General features: G+C 39.8%; 2 protein-coding genes across 4 annotated transcripts; one reads left to right on the top strand and one right to left on the bottom strand.

The window, feature by feature from the left end:
- Positions 1 to 1,629: 1,629 nt before the first annotated feature.
- RB195_024625 (uncharacterized protein) lies at positions 1,630 to 6,018 on the bottom strand (the record flags this gene model as incomplete). Of its 2 annotated transcripts, XM_064212467.1 has the most annotated exons (5): positions 1,630 to 1,759; positions 2,412 to 2,557; positions 2,622 to 2,717; positions 4,083 to 4,174; positions 5,964 to 6,018. In XM_064212467.1, 5 exons carry the CDS (start codon positions 6,016 to 6,018, stop codon positions 1,630 to 1,632), a joined length of 519 nt encoding a protein of 172 aa, XP_064068347.1. The 2 variants fall into 2 exon arrangements, with proteins under 2 accessions (XP_064068347.1, XP_064068348.1); XM_064212466.1 differs by lacking the exons at positions 4,083 to 4,174; positions 5,964 to 6,018 and adding an exon at positions 2,824 to 2,874 and having other exon boundaries at positions 1,706 to 1,745.
- RB195_024624 (uncharacterized protein) lies at positions 5,932 to 25,624 on the top strand (the record flags this gene model as incomplete). Of its 2 annotated transcripts, XM_064212464.1 has the most annotated exons (12): positions 5,932 to 5,997; positions 6,092 to 6,182; positions 6,252 to 6,328; positions 10,798 to 10,949; positions 11,051 to 11,116; positions 12,329 to 12,458; positions 12,522 to 12,612; positions 21,222 to 21,314; positions 23,120 to 23,211; positions 24,577 to 24,672; positions 24,737 to 24,882; positions 25,486 to 25,624. In XM_064212464.1, the coding sequence occupies 12 exons, from the start codon at positions 5,932 to 5,934 to the stop codon at positions 25,622 to 25,624; spliced, it is 1,239 nt and encodes a 412-aa protein (XP_064068345.1). The 2 variants fall into 2 exon arrangements, with proteins under 2 accessions (XP_064068345.1, XP_064068346.1); XM_064212465.1 differs by lacking the exons at positions 5,932 to 5,997; positions 6,092 to 6,182; positions 6,252 to 6,328 and having other exon boundaries at positions 10,825 to 10,949; positions 11,051 to 11,286; positions 12,373 to 12,458.

Below are 25,624 nucleotides of genomic sequence, written 5' to 3'. Positions count from 1 at the left end.
TAAAGCGAGAAATTCTATGTTAAATGATTTGTTGCATTCTGTAGACGCCTCTTGTTATTACATCTATTTCTGAGTTTGGAAAAGACGGTCACGATTTTTTCATAGACCCAATATATATAACCTCTATAACAACAGGTTCACATCGAACTTCATTGTAAAGTCGTGACACCTCTGCTTTATCAGATGTTTCACTGAAAGCTGACATAAGTAATGTTTGCTTCAGAAGACTTCATTTATGTACTTATAGTATCAACGATGCAGAAAGACTTCGCCTTCTGGTTGGATGCCACAAGCTGCATAGCAATGACGTCCGCAGTTACATGAGAACGGTTAAAAACCTCCTCAAGCGCAACCGTTTGAGACACATTGAACCATAAATCAACTCAGTTCATCAGAAATAGAGAAGGAAGACGTGAAATACCAGTGCAGCATGAAGACATGGACCAATTACTAAGGATTTTATTCCGTTTTCTAGAATTGCTTTGACATCTTTGCTAAGCGAAATCAGGTCAGCAACTCTGACCTGGGTTTGTATAGATACGCTAAGAAAACGCGATCTACTTGATTACTGAATTAGTACTGCATCTTTTGCGTTTCCGTTCTGGTACTCCATACTACGTTTGGGACCCTATTCAACGCTTCAGAAAACCTATCATCGAAAAGTTCCCCGAATCCTTTACTAACACGAATACCGTTGGAAAACATGTGAGAAGCACTGGTCTGATTTCATAATGATGTTATTCCCTTGCACAAAATTACGACCTACCTAAATTACTTAAAAACACTGAATTTACACATCGGCTGGTCCCCGCAAGTCATTGATAGACTGATTACACGTTTGTAAATCCCAAACGATTGTGAATTGTAGTGGACGTGGTGGCGCATCCCAAGCAGATTGATTAACACCAGACATTTTATCCTTTATCATTTATGTTAACTGTAAAGAAGAAAAGAGGACGAGAGTGCTTCGATATTTTAGCTGAACTGAAGGAATCTAGATGTAAAATCAGATATGAATATTCTTGAAACGTCGTACTGACCTTTAGCAGGAACGCTGCAAAATCCTTCAAAATTGCCTACATCTATTAAAAAATCGAAGAGAGCCGCTGTTAACAAAAAAAAAAAACAGTTTTAGGTCTGTGGCAGAAATTCACAAAAAGTGAATCTGTTTTCCTTTCTATTGACCACTCAATGCGAGTTAAGTGAGTTCATCACAAGAATTCTGAACGTCCGAACGTAACGTCCCTTCACAATTCTTATATATATATATATATATATATATATATATATATATATGTATATATACATATACATATATATATATATATATATATATATATATATATATATATATATGCAAAGAATGGTGGGTCTCGTTCTCGCTATGATGTTTGCAAACTACGTCTCGATCTTTTTTCACTAGAATGTAACATTGAGAATTACCTTAAACTTTGCTTTTTACGAAGCAGTTGTAGTGACTTTATTCAGAGTTGCTGACCTGATTTCGCTTAGCAAAGATGTCAAAGCAATTCTAGAAAACGGAATAAAATCCTTAGTAATTGGTCCATGTCTTCATGCTGCACTGGTATTTCACGTCTTCCTTCTCTATTTCTGATGAACTGAGTTGATTTATGGTTCAATGTGTCTCAAACGGTTGCGCTTGAGGAGGTTTTTAACCGTTCTCATGTAACTGCGGACGTCATTGCTATGCAGCTTGTGGCATCCAACCAGAAGGCGAAGTCTTTCTGCATCGTTGATACTATAAGTACATAAATGAAGTCTTCTGAAGCAAACATTACTTATGTCAGCTTTCAGTGAAACATCTGATAAAGCAGAGGTGTCACGACTTTACAATGAAGTTCGATGTGAACCTGTTGTTATAGAGGTTATATATATTGGGTCTATGAAAAAATCGTGACCGTCTTTTCCAAACTCAGAAATAGATGTAATAACAAGAGGCGTCTACAGAATGCAACAAATCATTTAACATAGAATTTCTCGCTTTACGAGACAGTTGCAACTGAACTTTTTGATTTTATCGATTCTTCGCTTTTCTCGGACCATTGAAATGGAGTGCCAAATGGACAAAATAGAGCATTTTCACACTCAGTGCTTCAATGGTAGCCACAGAAAGGACAACAATTTAAGAACCAATAAACGAGGCAATTTTTAACAACTTGTCAAATCATAATGGTTTCCTCCATGATTTCGTTCACTCGCGCGTGCCCAATGCTCACCACAGTTCTTCGCCATCCAGACTTGTGTGCCTTTCTTGCACATATTCATTGGAATAATACAAAAAAAAAAACAAGGACTTTTTTTTAGAAATAACAGAAACTTTTAACAGAAATGTAGAAAGTAGCTGGTTAACTATGTTTTTTGTGTCCGCACAGAAAAGAATGAAAGAATACCTTGATGAAATTGTTTGGATTCTTTCGGTTGTTGGCAATGAATGACCGAACATGTTTCCGCGATGCAGTTGAAGTGACACCGTAGGATCATCAGTAGCAGCTTGTCTTTTGAATTTGTTACGTCGATTTTGAAACCAAATTTTTACCTGAAATTAATGACGAATGAAAAGTTACATTAGTGCATTCATCCATGCAATTTTGATGCACTACCTGCGTCTCGGTAAGACGAAGTTTTTGAGCAAGATGAGCTCTTTCCTGACTGCTGAGATAACGCTTCATATCGAACATGAGTTCCAGTTGAGATACCTTCAATTTTCTCAATATTCTCCGCGGTATCTTACGCACATTATTCGGAAATGAGCAGCGAAGACTGTGTTCACGGAGCTCCAATCCTTTCGAGGTTTTTTCTTACCTCAACACTCGTACAATCCCAAATAGACAACGGAAAAAGCGGAAATTCCATATGCGCAAAGTTCACACTTGTTAAACTCAAATAAGGAATCATTTTTGACAAATGTGTAAATGTTCATATCAATAGGCAGTTCAACTGTCACGCCATAGCTATTATTCCCTATTACGAACTGATTACTCCGCCGTTCTTTTTTTTTCTGGAAATAGTAGTGTTTCTTTTCCAACACATCGACTAGAGGAAACAAGCACAGGGTGTCGAAAATGCTCCATTTTGTCTATTTGACACTCCATTTCAATGATCCGAAAAAAGCCAAGAATCGATAAAATCAAAAAGTTCAGTTGCAACTGTCTCGTAAAGAGAGAAATTCTCTGTTAAATGACTTGTAGCATTCTGTAGACGCCTCTTGTTATTACATCTATTTCTGAGTTTGAAAAAGACGGTCACGATATTTTCATAGACCCAATACATATAACCTCTATAACAACAGGTTCACATCGAACTTCATTGTAAAGTCGTGACACCTCTGCTTTATCAGATGTTTCACTGAAGGCTGACCTTTCAGATATTCTGATACTAACTTATCGATCGCGGAGGGATGAAAAGCTTGGTTTGTAATAGGAGGAATTCGATCGCCTGTAGCCACAACGGAACCTCCTACTGACTGCGCTACACCGCTGGTAGGTCGTAATTTTGTGCAGGTTAATAACATCATTATGAAATCAGACCAGTGCTTTTCACATGTTTTCCAGCGGTATTCGTGTTACTGAAGGCAAGATTCGGGGAACTTTTCGATGATAGGTTTTCTGAAGCGTTGAATAGGGTCCCAAACGTAGTATGGAGTATCAGAACGGAAACGCAAAAGATGCAGTACTAATTCAATTTCAAGTAGATCGCGTGTTCTTAGCGAATCTATACAAACCCTACCTGCTATTGGAGAGAATCTAGCAACCGAAATTTCGAGTCAAGATGCCCTTATTAGCACTTTAAAGTGACTGTTCGCCGACGCACATCCTTTAAGCTCTTAATGTTTATCTTCGCAAATAATTTCAAAAGTTAAAATTACAAGAGCAAGAATTACGGTTTAGCACAAGAATAGACGAGATTCGAGCATAATCTATTCATGAAGTACGTTTTTACTAAATTCCACTTCAGAGTCATGATACTACATATGATAATGGACCAATCTCCCGCTAATTTCCACTGGTTATAGCGTGTTGCGACATGAGCTTGCACACTGATGCCTAGCATCTCAAAATTACCTGGTGCCTGCTAAAGACGGTGCGTGTCTTTTTCTTTCGGCTTGTGCTGTTTGCATCCGAATAGCCGCCGTCATCGCTGGCTCTAGCATCACCTTAAACAAAAATTTCAGCGTCACATTAAACAAAAACTCAAAACCTACGTTGTCATATACGTCCTAGACATATCTTGAAAAAGTGCAGTTTCCCGAGAAGTATCTAGGAGAACTGCATTCGCAAACAATTATCGACCAATTTATTCGACAAAGCAGTTTTCTGCATCCGTTGGATTGAGGGAAGGAAACTGCGCAAAGTAGGCTCCACTATTTATATCTGTGCAAAAAATTGCTTTATCGAGTAGATTTACCTCATGAAGGGAAGAGCTGATTCACCGGGTAAATCGATCGACCCTCTGCTCCTGATCCTTTTGCTTTCTATACTCGTAGGTGCTATTTCATGTTTTCGCAGTGATACTTGCAAATCGCCCCTGAATGCCATCCTCTAGAAGATAAAGCTGAACAGCGGAAATTTTTGACGACACTAATCCATTTTTCAACTTCATTTTTTGAACTTCATTTTTTTTCGCATTTATTTACTCAGAACAGGAGAATTCGCTTGTATACGAAGGATATGAAGGGATGCGAGTGTAGAGCAATTTTTGACTCTTATCTCTTAGTGATAGGCCGGAAATTTAGCTGGTATGAACCACTGCATTAGGATTCCAGTTACAATTGCCTGTGGCAGGACTGCAACCGAGGGAATGTACCACGATATAGAAAATGAGCATATATGTGACTTTGCGTTACTCAAATACATTTTAACGTACTGACTTTCATAATTTCTACTCTGTTGATAATATTGCTGTGATTAGGTTTGTCCAAATCAGAAACATTTTTTTAAATCTTGAGTTCAAAAAGAAAGGAAGTAAAACTATGCCGCTAGGCGGAGATCGAGAATTGTCTCAGATTCGCTAAAAGACGGCAAACCTCGGCGAAAATGCGGGTAAGATTAGAGTTAAACTGTAACATCCGTCTGCTGCTTGAGCTAACTAAATTAGACGTAACAAAATGAGAATTACATGATCCACACAAGGATGGTGTTTTTACTGATGTGTTGACGAGAGCGCCGAAAGGCAGTGGCACGAACGAACGGTCATGTCATGTAGATGCGCTGCTACCAGAAACTAAAGAGATGCTTGAGGAAATGGGGGATGGAGTGAAACGGATTATAACTTGCCACTTCCTCTTCCCCTTCTAGATCAAAATTAGAAAGGATAAGTGAATTGAGGGTCCTGCGAAGGAGTGCAACGAAAGCATCGAAACCCAACATGGAACCATTTAACAGGTTAAAATGGACCAGCATCCCAATCAAGAAGAAAGCCGCCAAAGAGAGAAGAGCCAAACAGTCAAATGACTTTGCAGATGCAGTTAGTGGAGAAGCTTAGGTTTCAAATGGATAAAGATCCTAATTATTTAGGAACGTTTTGCGTTTCATACAGCAGCAGCTTCTCTTCTAAATAATGAATGTCGGGTATTTCCAGTATGACAGAACCGCCTGTAAAGAAAATTGTTAGGAATTTCGAACTTTTCTCTAGAATTTATAGTAAAATCCATTCCTCTCAAAATGGCATCACGCGGTAACAAAATCAGACGAGAATACAACCACTCACATCGCCGATTGGAGAAATCCCACTATTTTGCCGAACTAGATTTGTTCTATGAGGTTGCTCTGCAAGTTTTGCACCAAAATTTATTTTTCAATCCGAAATTTTAGAGGGTTTGGATTAATTTTTTTGCAACTGATTACGACAGAATGTTCTAGAAGCTTATACCAGAAAATTATATATTGCCGCTCATTTCACTGATATTCAACCATGACTTCAATAAAACAAAGTCAGATTCGAACCATCGTGTACTACGAATTCCTGCAAGGGCACAACGTAAGCGACGCCATCGCTCATATCTGCTCTACGTTCAAGAGAGATGTAATACACCGGTGGATGTTCGCCCGCTTGTTCCAACGGTTTGAGTCAGATTGAAGATCGACCTCGCTCAATTTGCCCGACAGACTGGAATGATCAAGCTTTGCGTGACACTGTTCGAGACAAGCGCAATGCCACTACATGTGAGCTGTCTAACGACACTTGGCTGCAGCCGTACAACAGTTGTGAGAAGTCTTCAAGCTCTGTTACAGTTCAGTTCCTCAGTTTCAGAAAAGTGATGTCGGTTTGGGTTCGTCATGAATTGAGCGTCTTGCAGCTGGCAACAAGAGTGAGTGTGTGTCAGCTTTTGCTTCTGCGCCCACATGGGCGACATTTCTCACCAAAATCATAACAGGAGATGAGATTCATTTATTTACTACAAGTTAGACCATTGCTTACAAAAACTTGCGGAATGTGATTGTTAGCAGATTCCAAGAAAGGATTCGATGGCAGCGGCTGAGTACGAATAGAACCACTGATTCTGCAAAGCAGGAAGGCCTTCACCAGATATCCTTCGTTCGTAAATGATTCGGCCATTCTATCTAGGTATTGGTTTATCTAGCTTGGTCAATGAATTCGAGATTATCTTTCCTGCAAAATCTGCAAATTCAGCAAAAGTGTACAAATTTTAATTTTAATTTTAATTTTAAGCACTTCTAATTTTTCCTCGCCGTCAGAATGTCGTCATCGTTTTCGTTTTTCCTTCAACTAGATGACAAAGCTTTATGAATACGCTGCCGATTTCGCAAATCTGGTACCAATATAATGGGAGATGCCAACGATCACGTTTCTTCTTTCTTTCCGCTCCTATGATTTAGACAAAACAAAAAGGCTAGCTTTTTGCTTTGTTTATTAAATTTTAAATCGTCGTGCTATCGGAACTGAAATCCTGCGCTTTTACGTCTTGCTAAGTTTTCCAGGACAAAAGAAACTCATATGAAGAGTGGTAACACAGTGCAGAATACCTCAATCGAATCTATACAATAATCAAGTTAAATGCAGAATACAGTCCTTATAGCACAGCGAAACCAACTAAGAAGGCGATATTTGTTCTCGTACACCAACACTGTGGTAGCAAGAACCTTTCAGCAGTACTCTTCCTACTCTAAAAACATAGATATTTGAGTTACTGGTTCGTTCCAAACATTTATCCGTAGAATAGTTCAGTAATATTTACTTCTCTTATTCTCTGAAATTAAGACAAACGAAACCTTTTCTAGTAGACTTCCATCGTCGTACTTCCAAAACTCATTTGCTCACGGTGAAAAACTCTCCTCTATGCAGCTAACGGCATGAGATGATCCAATAGTTCTTCTCTTTTCATCACCTTTTTTCAGTTCCTTTCTGTGGAAGCCCTAAAATGAAATGCACACATTAAAAGAGAAAAATACAAGATGTAGTTTCTCGAACGTTCGATTTTTCCCAGTACGAACTTATCATGTGCATATGAACTTTAAGCAGTTGCGAGCCTAAGTTAGCTGTACTGTGTTGGCATCATATTCAATGTAAACAATGCTCTTTCCCGAGGCAACTAATTTTACTGGAATTTAGAGATGCATTTTTCCTTCTAGTGAGAAAAGGAACAAAATAAAGGATCATTGAGAAAGGTCCAGTTTTTTTTTCAAACTATTCCCCACCTTCAGCTCACAGTGATCTAATTTCCAGAGCCAGCATACATTGAGTGTGGAAATTTCTCGGTGAAATTGACTTTGTCGTCATGAGTCTAATTGAGGCGAATGGCATATTGTCATTGTCGTCCATAAAGCTAATTTGACATTTATCCAGCGCGGAGCTCTTTCAGTAATTGGTTCATGATTACCCACAGCTGTCAGATACCGTATTAGGTGGGCAAATTGGAACTTTTTAACGTAACACTACTATTAAGTCATATATTAATACGATCTTTTGAGACGATATTATGATTTCAGAAATTGGTGAAATGGAAAGTATAACCTCTCGAGAGCAATGCATGGCCTTTCGGAAGTTCAAAATAGGAAGCAAAATACGAATTAGTGCACTCGAAATCCACATCTAATTCGAAGTTTGAAGGACGTGTACATATGCTCCTACAACAAAGAGTGAATGGATCGCAATTCTTCCAGTGTTTTATGGGTCATGTGTGCTGCAATTCGCTTTCATCTTTATCATCTATTCAACTCTAATCTTCTTGCTCTCACTTTAATAGTCTACGGTAGTCAAAACAAGATTTGCGTTAATATTCGACTGTCGTTGTTCACTATCATAAGCTTATATTCACAACGTCTTATTTACCTCACTGTGTATGTACACATGTTGTTAGCACATAATTTAGATTCGTGAGATCTGCAAACAACTGGAAGAGAGGCGGTGAACTGAAAAGGTACTATGTCCTCCTGAGGCATTACATACAATCACGAAAATAGGATGTATTGGATACAGTTGAACTTGAGCTAATGGGCCAATGTAGTAGATAAGCGCTGCGTCATACAAGTGTTGGTTTTGATACTTGCATAATCCTAGCATAACATTTCGATAATCTTACAGGACATGAAATGCTATTCGTTTTCGTAGTTGTGTTGTTATGTTAATGTTGTTTTTGAAGGGATAATTTTGTTCGATAACTAATGATTTTTGAACACGTCCATAAGATTTGTTAGTGCTCCGATAACTTCGCGAGCCAAACGCATCTGTAAATAAATAAAATGGCTAAGCTCACGTTGTGAACGGCTATTATCAAGATTTCTGGAAAACTCCTCTGATTCTCTGATTTGGAGAAAGTTTCATTTTTTAATGGAGAAAAAGGTTAAAAGATCTTTTGTGCTATGCAAATTGTCGCTAACTATACTGGTATACTATTGGATTGTGGAATTAATGCTGAGAGTCTTTTTTAAAATAGAAATCTGCGTGGAAATGGAAGGTGAAACGAGAAACGTTGATACTTGTTTTATTTATATGTACACATTTGCCTTGCATATACGTGTACATTTACCTTGCATTAAATTGATAAAGAATTTGTTGCTACAAAAAATAATAAAATACGTTTGCTTTACCGCCATTTTTAATCGAAGTAATAAAGCCGCCAAGGCTTGCCTAAAAAAAAGTGTTTTGCCTAGAACACGGATCACACGTTTTAAACATCTTTTTTTGTTTCATTTTCTTTCTGTTCTTTTCTGTGTGTTCATACCTCATTCAACGTATTTTACAGCACAGATCTCAAAGGAAACTTCAACAGGATTATCACCTCGATTACACGTAAAAAGCTGTAGCTGTCAAATATGCTCCATTTTATTCACTTAGCACTCTAATCCAATGGCCTGAGAAAACAAGAATCTTCCGAATCGAAGAAAAATCCGCGTACAATCAGGGTACTGACTTGTAGAGCGAGAAATTCTCTATTACAAGCTATGTAATATCCTAACAATACTTTTTTTTTTAAATTTCTAATGCGCTTTTCAATTTTTAAAGAAGCCATCACTTATTCTTCAACTCAATAATGAGCTCGCATAAGGTGCGCTTTGAAACCCATTTCAGAAAACACAAAAAAAACGCATAGAGCTGCTTGCGTTTGCTCCCATCTTCTTTCAGTCTTGACTTGGATTTCGTTCCCATTTTAATAAGGAAGGGAATCAGATAATGCTTATTCTACCGTATTCTCTATACTGCACAAGCGATTAATTAACAATCCCCGCAATAAGGAGTAGGGCTTCTTCGTTCAAATGAGCTGAATAATGAGATGAGCGTGCATTGTTAGTATAGGTCCATCAAGCGCTAAAAAGCACTGGAGACTTCAATGTTTTATTTCAGTGTTTACTGTCACGTCACATGGAGCGCTATAGAAGGTTTCATTCCAGTTGCTTCCTCCCATTCTTATTGAAGAACGTTCCATGGGAATTGTTACAGGTTGTCGTTCTCATTACCGTCTGTGATTCTCCAGCTCTATCACCCAAGTGCACATTAACAATCCAAGCACAGCATGAGAGCTGACATAGCCGTTGTTCCTCATTATCCGGCTTACCTTTCTGTCAATTCGATACCATCTAATCCGAGCTTGACCCCAACATTTGCATTTATCACTTTCAGAGAAATCATCGAATGACCATTTTAAAAACATATCTATTAACTACATCTCTTTTTTTGTTCTTTTGATTAACCGGTATGCGAGTGAGCGAATGAAATTCTAAGAATAGTGAACATGTTTCTGACGTTTCATTATTTGCGGCACTTAAAGAATTACGAGCAGTTGTCAGCCGTTATCAGTGGCGAATTTCCGTACTTTGTTATCTCCGGACAGCCACTTCAACGAATGTTTTTTTTTAAAGCGACGACCAGGATTCGCGGATGAACGCTACCGTATCTCACCTACATGGGCGGGGCAACTGGACGGATCACACACGATGTCGCAGCTAATTTCTCCGCGTTCTCCACACAATCTTGAAGAGATTTTCTTTTTCAAAAAGTTGCAGAAATGTTTTGTTCCTATAATTTTGTTTACTTAATCGCAAGTTGGCAATGGTCATCAAACAATCACGCTTCAAAGCTCATGTTAACAGTTAATAATCATGTTTTCCACGAAGCTATTGCTCTCAATTATCCGAATTCGTTAGTGTTTTTCATCGCTTCGGTGCTTTTTGCATCAACATGTCTTTTGTAGAAAGTGCACTTGCATTGCTTAGTGACACGCTAACACTCATACGTATTCGATTTGGTGTGTCAAATTCACTAAGTATTTGTTTGCCTTCATGTATTACGATCAATGTTTGAGTTTTCTGTACTTTTAAGCTGTTATTACCACCGCGACATCAACTAATGGAAGCTATCCCTAAAAGAGAGATTGGAAATGACACTGAGAGTATTTCGAATCCAGAAGAACCGGTAGAATCCACAAAGGGCAAATTCAACATCCTTGATCTTCTTGATAATGATCAGCGAAAGTAAGGAACTACAAGAAATAGTGACATTCTCAACGTATTTGGAGGCAGAACTAAATAGCTGCATTCAATTACACTTCAATATTATCACATACATATTTTAGCACGTCTCCCGAATCTCCACCTTCTACTGTGTGTGGTGATGGTGAAACTGCCCCGCTGGAGTCCAGGTTAGCCTTCCCCCACTTTGCAGCTCTATTCCAGCAAGGCATGATACCAACTGGACTCGCAACTCCCGGATTTTTGGAGACATCACTGCCTTTTATGCCATGGATGATGTCCAGCCCAACTATTTCGATATCGGCTCCCCTATCCAGCACGAAGACATTACAGAATACTGGTGAGCGTTGAAATATCCGTTAAAATACAAAATTAATGTTGTTTGCTGTGGGACTATATAAATCAAACAGTCAATGCTGTTGGTAGAACGCTTATCGCTTCGATTATCAAACAATAATCTTGATACTAAAGTTTGGTTGCCTTTACTTGTATCGACCGTTGACAAATGAGCATTACTAAGCGGTTAATATGTAAAAACTGATGTGCACTGGACCCAAATTCACTTATCCTTACCCCTATTCTACTTCTCTTTAATATGCAGACTAATGTGTTCATAGATGATATGGGCCAGGATGACCCTCGTAACAAAAGACTTAGAAGATGAATTAGAGTGTGGTCGTTAAGAACTTTGCGGCGACATCAGAGGAAGCATGTGGGGAGCTGGAGCAATCTCCAGTGAGATACTCATCGACCACCCGTAGATGACAATTGCCATTGTTCTGGCAGCTGTATCGCTTTGTGCCAATAATTTGGCGGTGTTTCATCAACTTATACACTGGTAACCAACGTGTAGCTTTGGATGCAAACAAACAACTATACACTGAAACCGGATGACCTCAGAAAGTAAATTCGCATGTTTTGATTTGAATCTGGTTTCTTGACCAACTAGGAAATAAGGACTGAAACGAACGAACAATCATTGAACACTCTCAACCACTGAACCAAAAACGGCTGCCCACTTAACACATTAAGGTTGCTTAGAGAATCCGGGTTGCGATCGCGAACTCATCAGTCCAGTGGAATGTGAACACGTCACGAGAACATCAACGGTAGCAGTGTTGTCTATCAAACCAGATCAAGTTATCAAAATCCATCCTAGATGATCCATTCCAAGACAATTTTAGACGAACCTCCTCACTTGCTGAACCTTGAGCGATAAGTCTTGTGACACATAGAGATACTGTTGTAATGGTTAGTTGCTAGTCTGGCTAATAAGGGGAGAATTCCGGTCGTCCATTTTAGTTATGGCTGCCTATAGCCTTATCCTCCATCTACTTTCTCGTTTCACATTGAGTGTTTTACCACTGAAGCGTGCTTTTCAGGAGTACTGAACAGCTTGTCTTCATGTTTATTTTATTTGTTCCAGTGTTTGGTAGGGAAGGTACGAGTGAATCACAAAATGCAGAACTGCAAGTTTGTAAACCTCGCAATTCAATGGAAGACATAAAAAAGGTAGTCAAACTGAGTTAATGAAAATGTTAGACATCTTTACGCTCGCTTCAAATTAATGGTCAGGTCGAGATTGGATGTCATGGCAGTACAGTGAAGAATCCGGGAAGGGATAGCTCGTTTGACTCTGATGTTGAGGACGATACAGAAGTTTGCGGTGAGTACGTTTCTTTGCACTCATTACGCCAGATTCATTATGCTAAGACAATAGATATTAGTCTGAGCAGGATAACAGTTGAAAGGTAGTGAAATACACTACCTTAGGGATAATCATATAATAATCGTACAGTACATCAATTACATCATTTGCAAAACTCTTAACGTCCACAGACTCATCTCTTAGTCACGATCCTGGTTGAAGCGTTCTAAATTGTCGTATGATGATCCTACTCTAGTCTTGTCAGCAATGTCAAAGTTTTGCGGACTTTTTATGCATTCTTCTTTCTTCTATCAATATTATGAGACCCCCCCTCCAGTATCTCTAATTACCAGTAATGTGTAGTCCTTCTCATATGAGTACATATTCTAGTTTGATTGTGTATGCTATCCCACCTGCACGAGGTATTATTCTCATTATTTCTAATACTAAAGGAGTGTAAACTGCACAAGTTTTAACATTGCAGAATCTTTACAGAGCAAAGCTTTCCACTTTCGAGAACTCCGCGAAGTATACACTCCGCTTAAAAATTCGTGATTACCTCACTGATGTCCAGAATTTTTCCGTATACTAGATGTAAAGACAGTGCGTTCTGATACACAATAAATGCGGAGAATAAATCCCACAAACTTCATGGATGGCTTGATCGAAGATAACGTTACATTTTTTATTGTTACAAGTGTCACTCAAAACCAAATATCACTGAGCAGTTGGCAACAATGACATGCACATAATGTTGGGGGTACTGCGCATAATTGTAGACAACTCAAATTCCAAGGATTCCTTTGCGAAAACTTCCGATGTTGAGCTCTTCCTAGCAATAGACAAAATTCTTGGCGTAAAATGACAACGAAACACCTCTACGATTCCAGAAACCAGAAGCATGAAGAACACACATATTAGCCAGTTCAATCAACTAAGCAACTCTACATATGTAGGGGTGATGATGCTCAAGAACTCATTGAAGAACTCATTTATATAAAAGATAAAGGATAAAGTACACAGCCGTGATCAACTCCTAGGTTGATGCGAGTTTGACTTCAATTCAGAACAGTTGGAGGTTTAAAAGCTGCGTGCGCAACCATACAATGACATGCAGAACGAGACAATCTGCGAAGTCAGTGTTTATATCCTTAGAGATTAGGATGGTTGAAACTGTTGATTCCAGAGAGATGAAAGGCTTGGTTGGCACAAGGAAGGCTTCGAACCATCGATTGCGCAGTCACACCCGAACCTCTTATCGAGTGCGCTGCATCCGACCAACACTAGATCAACTTTATCAGAAAGGTGATTGTAGGTTGACGAAAGGTCTCGAAAGGAAATTGTCGTGTAGGAGAGTCAGATCCTTTCTGTTCACTAACGCCGGGCGAAGAAGTTAGAGTTCCCAGTGCATTTCGTCGAGTTCTTTGCAGTACTTCTCCGCCGTGATGATCACTTCAGGTTTCATGAAGCTGTAGTGGATTACACCTGCAGCACACCACACACAGTCACCATGGTCTTCTCGAGGTGCACTTTCGGCTTCAGGAAATGCTTAGAAGCCTCATCCTCGTTCAAAATAATTTTAGCACTAATAATCGAAACGACATGCGCTACAAAACGCTGGACGGCGTCTAATAGCAAGGACGAGTGTGACCAGAAAAAAAAAATTGTCGTGAAGATAAAGCAACGAAATACGTTATTTTTGCATTAGCCTAATACTTGAATGGCTCGTTTTCGCTGACCGTGCGGGCACTAGAATCTTTTCCACTCGTTTCTTTCCTTCGCCATTGTGATCCAAGATGTTCTCAAGTTTTTTGAGTGATTTTGACGAGATTCTTGAGTCGAAGCCAGCACAGCACTCACGTGGTCCGTATGTGCAGCAAACACATCACCCCATCTCGTTGGTATCCCCTCTATAAGGCGTTTAGCATCTCCTTGGGTCTAGTCTAGCGTTCTTTTAGTCAATCTACCGTCGATTCTTCTCATAGTGTGGTCGGTCCATCTTTGCTTTGCTTCTGATATACATATATATTCCGCTTGCTCGCGAAGACGAGACATTGCTCTGATGTCGGAGCTGCAGAGACCGGCTAGGGGTTGATTGAAGTTCAGAATACATCTCTCAACGGCTCTCTGAGTAGTGCGTAGATTCTTAGACGTGTTTCCCCACGTCTCCATTGTGTTGTTTTTACCTCTATGTCTCCTCTGGGTGTCTTTTTCCTTCCACATTTGCCTCAAGTTGGTATAATGCCTTCCTCAGAAAGTAGAAACACGAATGAAACCGACTGCTTAAATAGTAGACAACAGTTTATATGATTTGACCAGGAACATTATCTTTATCAGTACAATGATGTTTTTCCCGTCATTTTATGCCAAAACATCATTGTTTGATAAATGTTGCAGGGAAGCAGGAGGAAAACCCAAATTTCGAATAATGCTTTCAAATTGCATCTACATTATATTGGCATCGACGGAGTGTTTGGAGCTGAAGTTTGAATAGTCTCCAAATGTAGAACTGACACGGTTACAAAGAAAACTATGAAATCTTTTGTCTTTGTTTATAGTAAAAAAGAAAGAAGAAAATACTGTTAGAAAATGGAATTCTGATTTTACAGAAAATGACACTACCATTAATTTTTGATTAATTTCGATTAATTGATCAGTGAAAGCGAGCGAAGAGAACACCACAAAAAAGTCTGAGGTCCGGCTTTAGCCGGACATTCGGACTGGTATATAATAACGAGCTTAGTCCGTGTGTGTAACGAAATTTGAAAAAGAGGGTGCGACGGGTCCAGTCGGCGTTGGATCGGTGCGCCGGCGTCAAGTAGCTGTGAAATGGGTTGCGATAGGTCCCGTGGCGTCAAAATGGTGCACAATAATTTCGTGTGCATGTCGCAAAAGATAAATGGTTGCAGCCGTTTCATAGCCGTGGCCACTGGGTTGCTTTTCACCTTTATGACACCTCCGCGTGTCTATTTCCTTCTTCGTGCGCCTCAGATTGGTAGCATTCCTTCCTCAGAACGTTATCCTTATCAATACGATGATGTCTTTCACGTCATTTTATGTTAAAACATCGTTCTGCGATAACCATTGAGGGAAAACAGGAGGAAAACCCATATTCCGAGTAATGCTTTCGAATGTCCTCCAAGTGTAGAACTGACGCGTTTAGAAAGAAGACTATGAAATCTTTCCCCTTTAATTATAATAAAAAAGATGAAGAGAGATAGTTAGAGATACACAAGTCTAACTTCGGAGAGTAATACACTAATATTAATTTTCGCTGATCAGTGAAGCGAGCGAAGCAAACACCACAGAAAGTCCAGAAAGTCCAGCTTTAGCCGGACGTTCAGACTGGTGTTCTCAGAAGGCGGAAACATCTTTATATATATATATATATATATATATATATATATATATATATATATATATATATATATATATAAAAGATGTTTCCGCCTTCTGAGAGATAGTTAGAGATACACAAGTCTAACTTCGGAGAGTAATACACTAATATTAATTTTCGCTGATCAGTGAAGCGAGCGAAGCAAACACCACAGAAAGTCCAGAAAGTCCAGCTTTAGCCGGACGTTCAGACTGGTGTTCTCAGAAGGCGGAAACATCTTTATATATATATATATATATATATATATATATATATATATAACGTCTCCGGCTTAAGCCGAACTTCAGACTTTCTGTGGTGTTTCCTTCGCTCGCCATCATTCATCAATGGAAATTAATAATTGTGGCATTTTCTGCAAAATAAGAATTGTGCTTTTTTAACAACCCCTTCTTCTTCCTTTTTTCTATAAATTTGCAAAACATTTCATAGTCTTCTTTCTATTCACGTCGTATCTACATTTGAAGAGCATTCTAACTTCAGCTTCAAACACTCCTTAAAATAACGGGCTTATTCCGTCACATGTATGTGTCAGTCACGAAATTCGAAAAGGGGGTGCGGCGGGTCCACTGGCGTCGAATTGGTGCGCTGACATCAGAAAGCTATGAAATGGTGCACCGGCGTCTAAGAGAGAAGAGCAGAAGTGTTGGCAGAAGCTGCAGAAGCGGCAAGGAGTATTGGCTACGTCCGTCGTAGAACAATAATGACTGCTCTCCGGACCCCAGATGGAACAACTACAACATTAAGAAGGGAGACGGAAAGGGGTCATTCACGACTTCTATTCAGATCTCTTCGACAGCCACGTCTAGTTGCCTCCTTACCATTTGAGAGAAGGTGGGCATGTCATTCCAGAGGTCCTCCTTTCCAAAGTCCGACATGTCGTCACGTCGCTGAAGAACCACCCTTCACCCGGTCCCGACAGAATCAAGCCTGAACATCTGAAGTATTTACAGCCAGTCCTCATCAACACATTGGTGAGGCTCTTCACTTGTTATCTGTCGGAATGCAAGGTTCCTAAACAATGGAAAACCAGCAAGACCGAGCTGTTCTATAAGAAGGGAGACCCACAACACATCAGCAAGTGTCGCCCGATCTGCTTACTGTCAGTCATCCGCAAGCTCTTCACAAAGGTAAACAGGATAGAAAGAGCATTAGATGAAGGACAGCCAGGCTAGCAAACAGGGTTTCAAAAAGAGTTCAGTGCGATTGACAACATACACACAGTTTCAAAACTCTGGAGTATCGCGAGGGTACAAGATGCCGCTGTGTCTCTTTTTCATCAATTTGATGAAAGCCTTTGATACAGTTGAGACCGAAGCGGTCATGGATGCCTTGTTCAAATAAGGCGTCCTTACTTCAAATATAAAGATACTTCTTGACTCGTATAGCAACTTTACGACCAAAATTCCCCCATTCTACAATGATGTCATAATCGAAGTAAAGAGAGGGGTTCGTCGTTCGTCAGGATGGCACAATTTCTCCCAAAATATTCAATGCCACTCTCTAGAACGCGATGCCAGGATCGGAATGGGATAACATGGAAGTGAAAGTTGACGGCCGGCATTTACACTGATGAAATGTGTAAAAGATAGGTCGTCAGCTGAACCTAGACAAGACGATGTTAATGAGGAACGGATGGGTTTCTGATGCCCCATTCACGCTCGTCAGAACGAATATATCCAAATGCTCCAGCTATGTATATCTAGGTCGCGGAATCAAACGAAAAAAACGAGCGGCTTCGGGAGCATTCAAGAGCATCGAGGATGTAGTGAAGAAGACCAAGAACATTCGGCTTTGTGCTCACCTATTCAACACCACCGTTCTTCCTTCTTCGACCTACGCTTCAAAAACATGGGCGTTTCGCAAGCAAGAGGCAAATGCGATCAGCGTCATAGAACGCGGAATTGAAAGGATGATGCTAGGAGTAATCCGCTTTAGGAAGGAAGGGATTCGAAGCTCACTCTTACGTCAGCGATCGAAGATCAGAGATGCTACCGCATATGCCAGAAAAAGCAAAATTCGGTAGGGGGACATGTGATGCGTTTCAACGACCATCGTTGGACCAGAACCGTAAGCGACTGGATATTACGCGACATCAAACGCACCGCAGGAAGACGGCCTACCTGATGGTTAGACCTCTTTACGAAGTCCTCCAAAGAAAAATACGATGCTCTTTGGAAACAGAAGCAGTTTGACTGCCTTTATACTTTCGCTGCAAATCCACCACTAAGGATTTACAGAATGTGACAAAATATTGTCTCGAAGGACATGAGTGAACAGTGCACCTGGTCCTGTCAAAATCACTGTTATCGGCCAATTTTTGCTGCGCAGACGGTGAGAAATTGCTGGCTCAGTTTACACAAACTGATCAAAGTTTCTAAATACACCTGTAAAGTTCAAACTTTCCAAACTTTTTGGGATAACCTATGAACTTTTCGGTAATTTTTCTGTTGAATGTTTTTAAACATGCATTGCTCCTACTACTATTTGCCCTAAAAAGTGACGCAACCAGGGTGAGAGATTGGCGAGGTAGTTGCTCGTGATAATAAACAGTGGCGAACAAAAGGTTTGGAGCTTTTGCTCAGATTTTTAATTTCCTTTTGGTTAAACCTAGGACATATACTCGAAAGTGATACAGAAAATGCAGTTCCGTCAATGGAAGCAAAAAAATTGAAAAATAAAAAGAAACTTTGCCATTTCAGATTTATCGAACATAGCGCAGACAAAAGTTTAACACTGTTTCACTTCTTGTACTGTGCATTGCTTTTGCCTTCTCTTGTTGCTCTTTTGTTACATTCTACACTTTCTTGACGAAACTCATAGATCTACAACAACATATATATGAACACGGAAAATGCTTTGGACTGCATTGTGTTAGGGATTGCTCCCCTTTCCCTCAATACTGCCAAGCGAGAATTAAAGGCAGCATACCACGAATCTGGGGTGGCACCGATTTCAACTGGAGTACCTGAATACGGGGTCGTAGATTATGGAGACCGGGGTGGTTCCGCTCATCTTTCCTTGAGTCACTGCAAGCAGCCATCCCCTAAATGCTGTTTTTTTACGATGCCTTCTATTGCAGCGCGCCACCCTTGCACGCGTGGCCTCCCTTACTGTCTATCGGGGCAGTCCGAATTGATTTTCGACGAATCGCAGGGCGGAGGCGGCGCAAGGAGTGGAGCGTTGCAATAGATGGCGTCGTACAAAATACCATTCTGGAGGCGGTTGTTTGCATTGAAGCAGGGAGAGATGAGCGGAACTACCCCGGTCTCCATAATCTGCGACCCCGTATATCGATACTCCACCTGAAATCCGCACAACCTCAGATTCGTGGTATGCTGCCTTTAAGTCTCGCATGGCAGTATTGAGGGAAAGGGAGCAATCCCTAACATAATGCAGTCCTAAGCATTTTCCGTGTTTATATATATACATATATAAACACGGAAAATGTATATGTATATGTATATGTATATGTATATATATATATATATATATATATATATAATATATCATGCTATATAATAACGGGCTTTGTGTCACGAAAATACTCCATAATGATGCAAAACTCTGCACTTGCGAGGTGCCGAACCATCGCCATGCACCTGTTAGGGGAGCACTCTACCTCTTCACTATTGTCCTGAGACATACAGCAATGTCTGTTGTCTTTGATAAAGCAAGTTAGTTTCTCTCATGTGTTAGTGAGGATAAATAAACTTTTATGTGAATGTATAGTTCTAAATTTGCAAACTATCATCCCGTATAGTAACGGACGTATTCTGTCACATGTGTGCGCCTGTGTATGTGCGTGTCTCAGTCAGGAAATCCCAAAAAGAGAGGGAGACGGGTACCATGGCGTTGGTTTGGTGCGCTGGAGCCCCAGTGCGGTAAAATTGGGTGAGACGGGTCCTACGGCGTCGAATTCGTGCCCCGGAGCCAGATAGCTGTAAAATGGGGTGGAACCAGTCCCACGGGGTCGGAATGGTGCTGCTATCATCCCTTCTTCAAAAAGAGGAAACGCACGTACGAACGGCTGCTTAATTCGAATTATATCACTACGATAGTGGTATTCACGTCTTCATGTTAGCACATCATTCTTTGCTAATAATTGAAAACGGAGGAAACTCATACTTTGAATAATGTTTCCAAATTGTGATGGTTTGAGAGGAAAATATTTTCCAAATATAGGACTGAGCGTTTAGGGAAAATCTTTCATCTATGCTTAAATTTTTGGGTTAAAAGAAACTGAAGGAAAAGTTGATAGAAAAAATCAACTCTAATTTTTCAAAAAAAAAAATGTCGCTACTGTTATTTCTCATTGATCGATGAAGGCGAGCGAAGCGAACACCAAAAAAAGCCTGAAGTTTGGCTTTAGCCGGACATTCAGGCTTATATAATAGCGAGCTTAGTCCGTGTGTGTGTGTGTGTGTGTGTGTGTGTGTGTGTGTGTGTGTGTGTGTGTGTGTGTGTGTGTGTGTGTGTGTGTGTGTGTGTATATGTGTGTGTGAGAGTGTGTGTGTGTGTGTGTGAGTGTGTGTGTGTTTTGTCTGTGTCACGAAATTCGAAAAAGGGGGTGCGACGGGTCCACCGGCGCCAGATACCTATGGAAGGAGGTGCGGCGGGTCCAGCGGCTTCAGATCGGTGCGCCGGCGCCAGATTGCTGTAATATGGGGTGCGACAAATCCACCGGCGTCGGTGGACCCGGTCGTTGGTGCGCAATAACTTAGTGTGCATGACGTAAAAGATAAATGGTTAAGATGTTTACGTGATCTAACGTGGAATGTTATCTTTATCAGTAGGATGATGTCTTTCACTTCATTATATGTTAGAACGTCATTCTATGATAACTACTGGGGGAAATCAGGTGGAATACCCATACTTCGAGTAATGCTTTCAAATTGTATCTATATTAATCAGACATCGAAGGAGTGTTTGAAGCTTATGGTAGAATATTCTCCAAATGTAGAATTGACGCTGAGAAGGAAAACTCCGTAATCTTTCGCCTTAATTTATAATATAAAGAGGAGAAGGAAAGCGTTGTTAAAAAAAACACAAATCTAATTTTACAGAAAACACCACTATTATTAACTTTCATTGATCAGTGAAGGGGAGCGAAGCTAAAACCACCGAAAGTCTCAAGTCCGGCTTTAGCCGGACATTCAGACTGGTCATTTTATAAAACAGCGTGCTTCATCTGTCATGTGTGTGTATGGATGTGTGTGAAATGAAATATCAGGGAACAGAGAGGCGGATCCGACGGCGTCAAATTACTGCGGCGACGCCAGAAAGCGGTCAAAACTGCACAGTTGGTGCGACGGAAATGCTGAAGGTGAATTCAGAGCAATTATTGATACAACAGTGTGAGCAATAATTCCTTCCGGCTCGTCAAAAAGTGAATGAGGCGTTGTAAGCCGTTTCATAGCCGTGGTATCTGCATGTGTTGCATTTCATCACCATACATTCTTCCGCGCGTCTATTTCCTTGCACTTTCCCCTTTGGTTGGAAATATACTATTTACATTCGGAAATTCAAGGCAAGCATGCAAATAGCTGTCTGAGTAGTGGCTAACAGTTTACTTGAACTGGAGGAAAGGAAAAGAAAATCTATTGCTTCGAGTAATGTTTCCAAACTGTAGCGGTAAACCAGTATGGTTGGGAAATTACGCTTGAATATTCTCTAAGTGAAGTATCGACCACATAAGAAAAACAACTCTCGAATCTTCCGTTAGTACTTAAATTTCTTGAAAATGAACGAAAAAGTGTTGTTAACAAGGAAAGAATTTAATTCTGTGGCAAGTAATTTTAAAAGATACCACTGCTTTTAATTTTTACTGATAAGTGAAGAGAGCAAAGCGAGAACCACAAGAAATCTGAAATCCGGCGTTAGTCGGACGTATCCACACAGGCTGAAGCAGTTGGTGGAAATCTGAGTGATACAGAATTTCTTGAAATCAACACCACTAAACAGATTTGTTCTTTTTGAAAAAAAAACGTATTCACTTCATATTTGAAGAAATTTTCGAAAAAAGGCAAAAAATGAGCTATCTCTTTCTGAAATCACAGAAAAGGTTTTCTTCTTTACAGGTTCAAAACTGATCGCAGCTGAGACATATTGGAGAAAAAGTCGGAACAATTCTTAAAACAAAGACTGTTCTTTTTGTGTTTTTCCGACAGGAAACAAACCTAATTAGTTAGCGATTTATGATTTGTCAAACAACAAGTAGTGCAAAACACCGAAGTAGTAACTTTAGCTGCAAAAAAAGGAAAATTCTGTTGAACTAGGAAGTAGACAAAAAAGGAATTCTACAACAAATAGTTTTACTGCAGATTTTGTAGAAAATAGTTTTTAACCCACTAATGCTGATCGTTCTTGGAGTTACTTTAGTTACTTTAGTTTAGTTGTTACTTTAGTCAATTTTCCAACTTCTTCAAAGTTATGATATTAAAGCTATTAAAGCTAAGATATTAAAGCTGTGAGAGATACCAAACTGTTTGCAGTAGCATGTAGATTGCGAATGTGTAACTATCATTTTACTATTCGAGAAATGCATTCACGTCAAAAATCATATATCTTTGGTGCACAACTATCTCGGACTCAGTTTTGCTAATGCGTAGCCACAGGTAATTTTTTTTTTCAAAAAGCATTTTAATGGTAGGTTTAAAGAGTTCTAATTATTTCCAGTCCAGAGAACTCGCACTGATGTGCGTGATGTTTTATAATACAGATCAAACTGAAGCTTGTTATGAAAAAAAGACAAAAAAGACGCTGAACCGCATTCTTTTCGTCCTCTGTCGAAGAATTAGCGATACAACTGTATCACTGCGAAAACACGAAATACACCTGCGAGTATAGAAAGGAAAAGAAAAGAAAGCAAAAGGATCAGGTAAATCTACTCGATAAAGCAATTTTTTGCACAGATATAAATAGTGGAGCCTACTTTGCGCAGTTTCCTTTCCTCAATCCAACGGATGCAGAAAACTGCTTTGTCGAATAAACTGGTCGGCAATTGTCTGCGAATGCAGTTTTACTAGATACTTCTCGAGAAACTGCAGTTCTTCGAGATATGTCTAGGTCATATATGACAACATGGGTTTTGAGTTTTTGTTTAATATAATGCTGAAATTTTTGTTTAAGGTGATGCTAGAGCCAGCGATGACGACGGCTGCTCAGATGCAAACAGCACAAGCCGAAAGAAAAAGACACGCACCGTCTTTAGCAGGCACCAGGTAATTTTGAGATGCTAGGCATCAGTGTGCAAGCTCATGTCGCAACACGCTATAACCAGTGGAAATTAGCGGGAGATTGGTCCATTATCATATGTAGTATCATGACTCTGAAGTGGAATTTAGTAAAAACGTACTTCATGAATAGATTATGCTCGAATCTCGTCTATTCTTGTGCTAAACCGTAATTCTTGCTCTTGTAATTTTAACTTTTGAAATTATTTGCGAAGATAAACATTAAGAGCTTAAAGGATGTGCGTCGGCGAACAGTCACTTTAAAGTGCTAATAAGGGCATCTTGACTCGAAATTTCGGTTGCTAGATTCTCTCCAATAGCAGGTAGGGTTTGTATAGATTCGCTAAGAACACGCGATCTACTTGAAATTGAATTAGTACTGCATCTTTTGCGTTTCCGTTCTGATACTCCATACTACGTTTGGGACCCTATTCAACGCTTCAGAAAACCTATCATCGAAAAGTTCCCCGAATCTTGCCTTCAGTAACACGAATACCGCTGGAAAACATGTGAAAAGCACTGGTCTGATTTCATAATGATGTTATTAACCTGCACAAAATTACGACCTACCAGCGGTGTAGCGCAGTCGGTAGGAGGTTCCGTTGTGGCTACAGGCGATCGAATTCCTCCTATTACAAACCAAGCTTTTCATCCCTCCGCGATCGATAAGTTAGTATCAGAATATCTGAAAGGTCAGCCTTCAGTGAAACATCTGATAAAGCAGAGGTGTCACGACTTTACAATGAAGTTCGATGTGAACCTGTTGTTATAGAGGTTATATGTATTGGGTCTATGAAAATATCGTGACCGTCTTTTTCAAACTCAGAAATAGATGTAATAACAAGAGGCGTCTACAGAATGCTACAAGTCATTTAACAGAGAATTTCTCTCTTTACGAGACAGTTGCAACTGAACTTTTTGATTTTATCGATTCTTGGCTTTTTTCGGATCATTGAAATGGAGTGTCAAATAGACAAAATGGAGCATTTTCGACACCCTGTGCTTGTTTCCTCTAGTCGATGTGTTGGAAAAGAAACACTACTATTTCCAGAAAAAAAAAGAACGGTGGAGTAATCAGTTCGTAATAGGGAATAATAGCTATGGCGTGACAGTTGAACTGCCTATTGATATGAACATTTACACATTTGTCAAAAATGATTCCTTATTTGAGTTTAACAAGTGTGAACTTTGCGCATATGGAATTTCCGCTTTTTCCGTTGTCTATTTGGGATTGTACGAGTGTTGAGGTAAGAAAAAACCTCGAAAGGATTGGAGCTCCGTGAACACAGTCTTCGCTGCTCATTTCCGAATAATGTGCGTAAGATACCGCGGAGAATATTGAGAAAATTGAAGGTATCTCAACTGGAACTCATGTTCGATATGAAGCGTTATCTCAGCAGTCAGGAAAGAGCTCATCTTGCTCAAAAACTTCGTCTTACCGAGACGCAGGTAGTGCATCAAAATTGCATGGATGAATGCACTAATGTAACTTTTCATTCGTCATTAATTTCAGGTAAAAATTTGGTTTCAAAATCGACGTAACAAATTCAAAAGACAAGCTGCTACTGATGATCCTACGGTGTCACTTCAACTGCATCGCGGAAACATGTTCGGTCATTCATTGCCAACAACCGAAAGAATCCAAACAATTTCATCAAGGTATTCTTTCATTCTTTTCTGTGCGGACACAAAAAACATAGTTAACCAGCTACTTTCTACATTTCTGTTAAAAGTTTCTGTTATTTCTAAAAAAAAGTCCTTGTTTTTTTTTTGTATTATTCCAATGAATATGTGCAAGAAAGGCACACAAGTCTGGATGGCGAAGAACTGTGGTGAGCATTGGGCACGCGCGAGTGAACGAAATCATGGAGGAAACCATTATGATTTGACAAGTTGTTAAAAATTGCCTCGTTTATTGGTTCTTAAATTGTTGTCCTTTCTGTGGCTACCATTTTTTAAATGAAAAATACATTTGCCAGATGGAGCCATCAGAGATTCTCTATCAAGGATCACTATGAGCTTCGAATCCTCTAAACTCAATCTCACAGCTAATTTTTGTTTTTGGAATTTGTTGTGTTGACTTTGATGTACAAGTTTATGCAAAGATAAAGCGCGATCGAGTTGTCGAAGACGTCAGATCTTTCTTGTGTTGTGAAAGCTGAAAACCTCTTTTTTGCCCTCATATATTATCTTCGAATTAGAAACAGGTATTTCAGAAAGCGTTCACAGGTATTTATTTAGAATTCACCAATGTTCTTCTAGAATGTCGACGACGCCAACGACTTCGTCGCTGTCACTACGCCCACTCGGTGTTACTCCTCTTGATCCCTCTACAGCAGCACGCTTTCTGTTCGGAACGTATGGGGCAATCGCAGCTGCCCATGCACAGCAGTTAATATGA

The sequence above is a fragment of the Necator americanus genome, chromosome X (assembly GCF_031761385.1).
Source record: "Necator americanus strain Aroian chromosome X, whole genome shotgun sequence".
In the NCBI taxonomy this organism is placed as follows: domain Eukaryota; kingdom Metazoa; phylum Nematoda; class Chromadorea; order Rhabditida; family Ancylostomatidae; genus Necator; species Necator americanus.
Note: the sequence above shows the minus strand (reverse complement) of the source record. Positions and strands in the feature narration are given on the sequence as shown.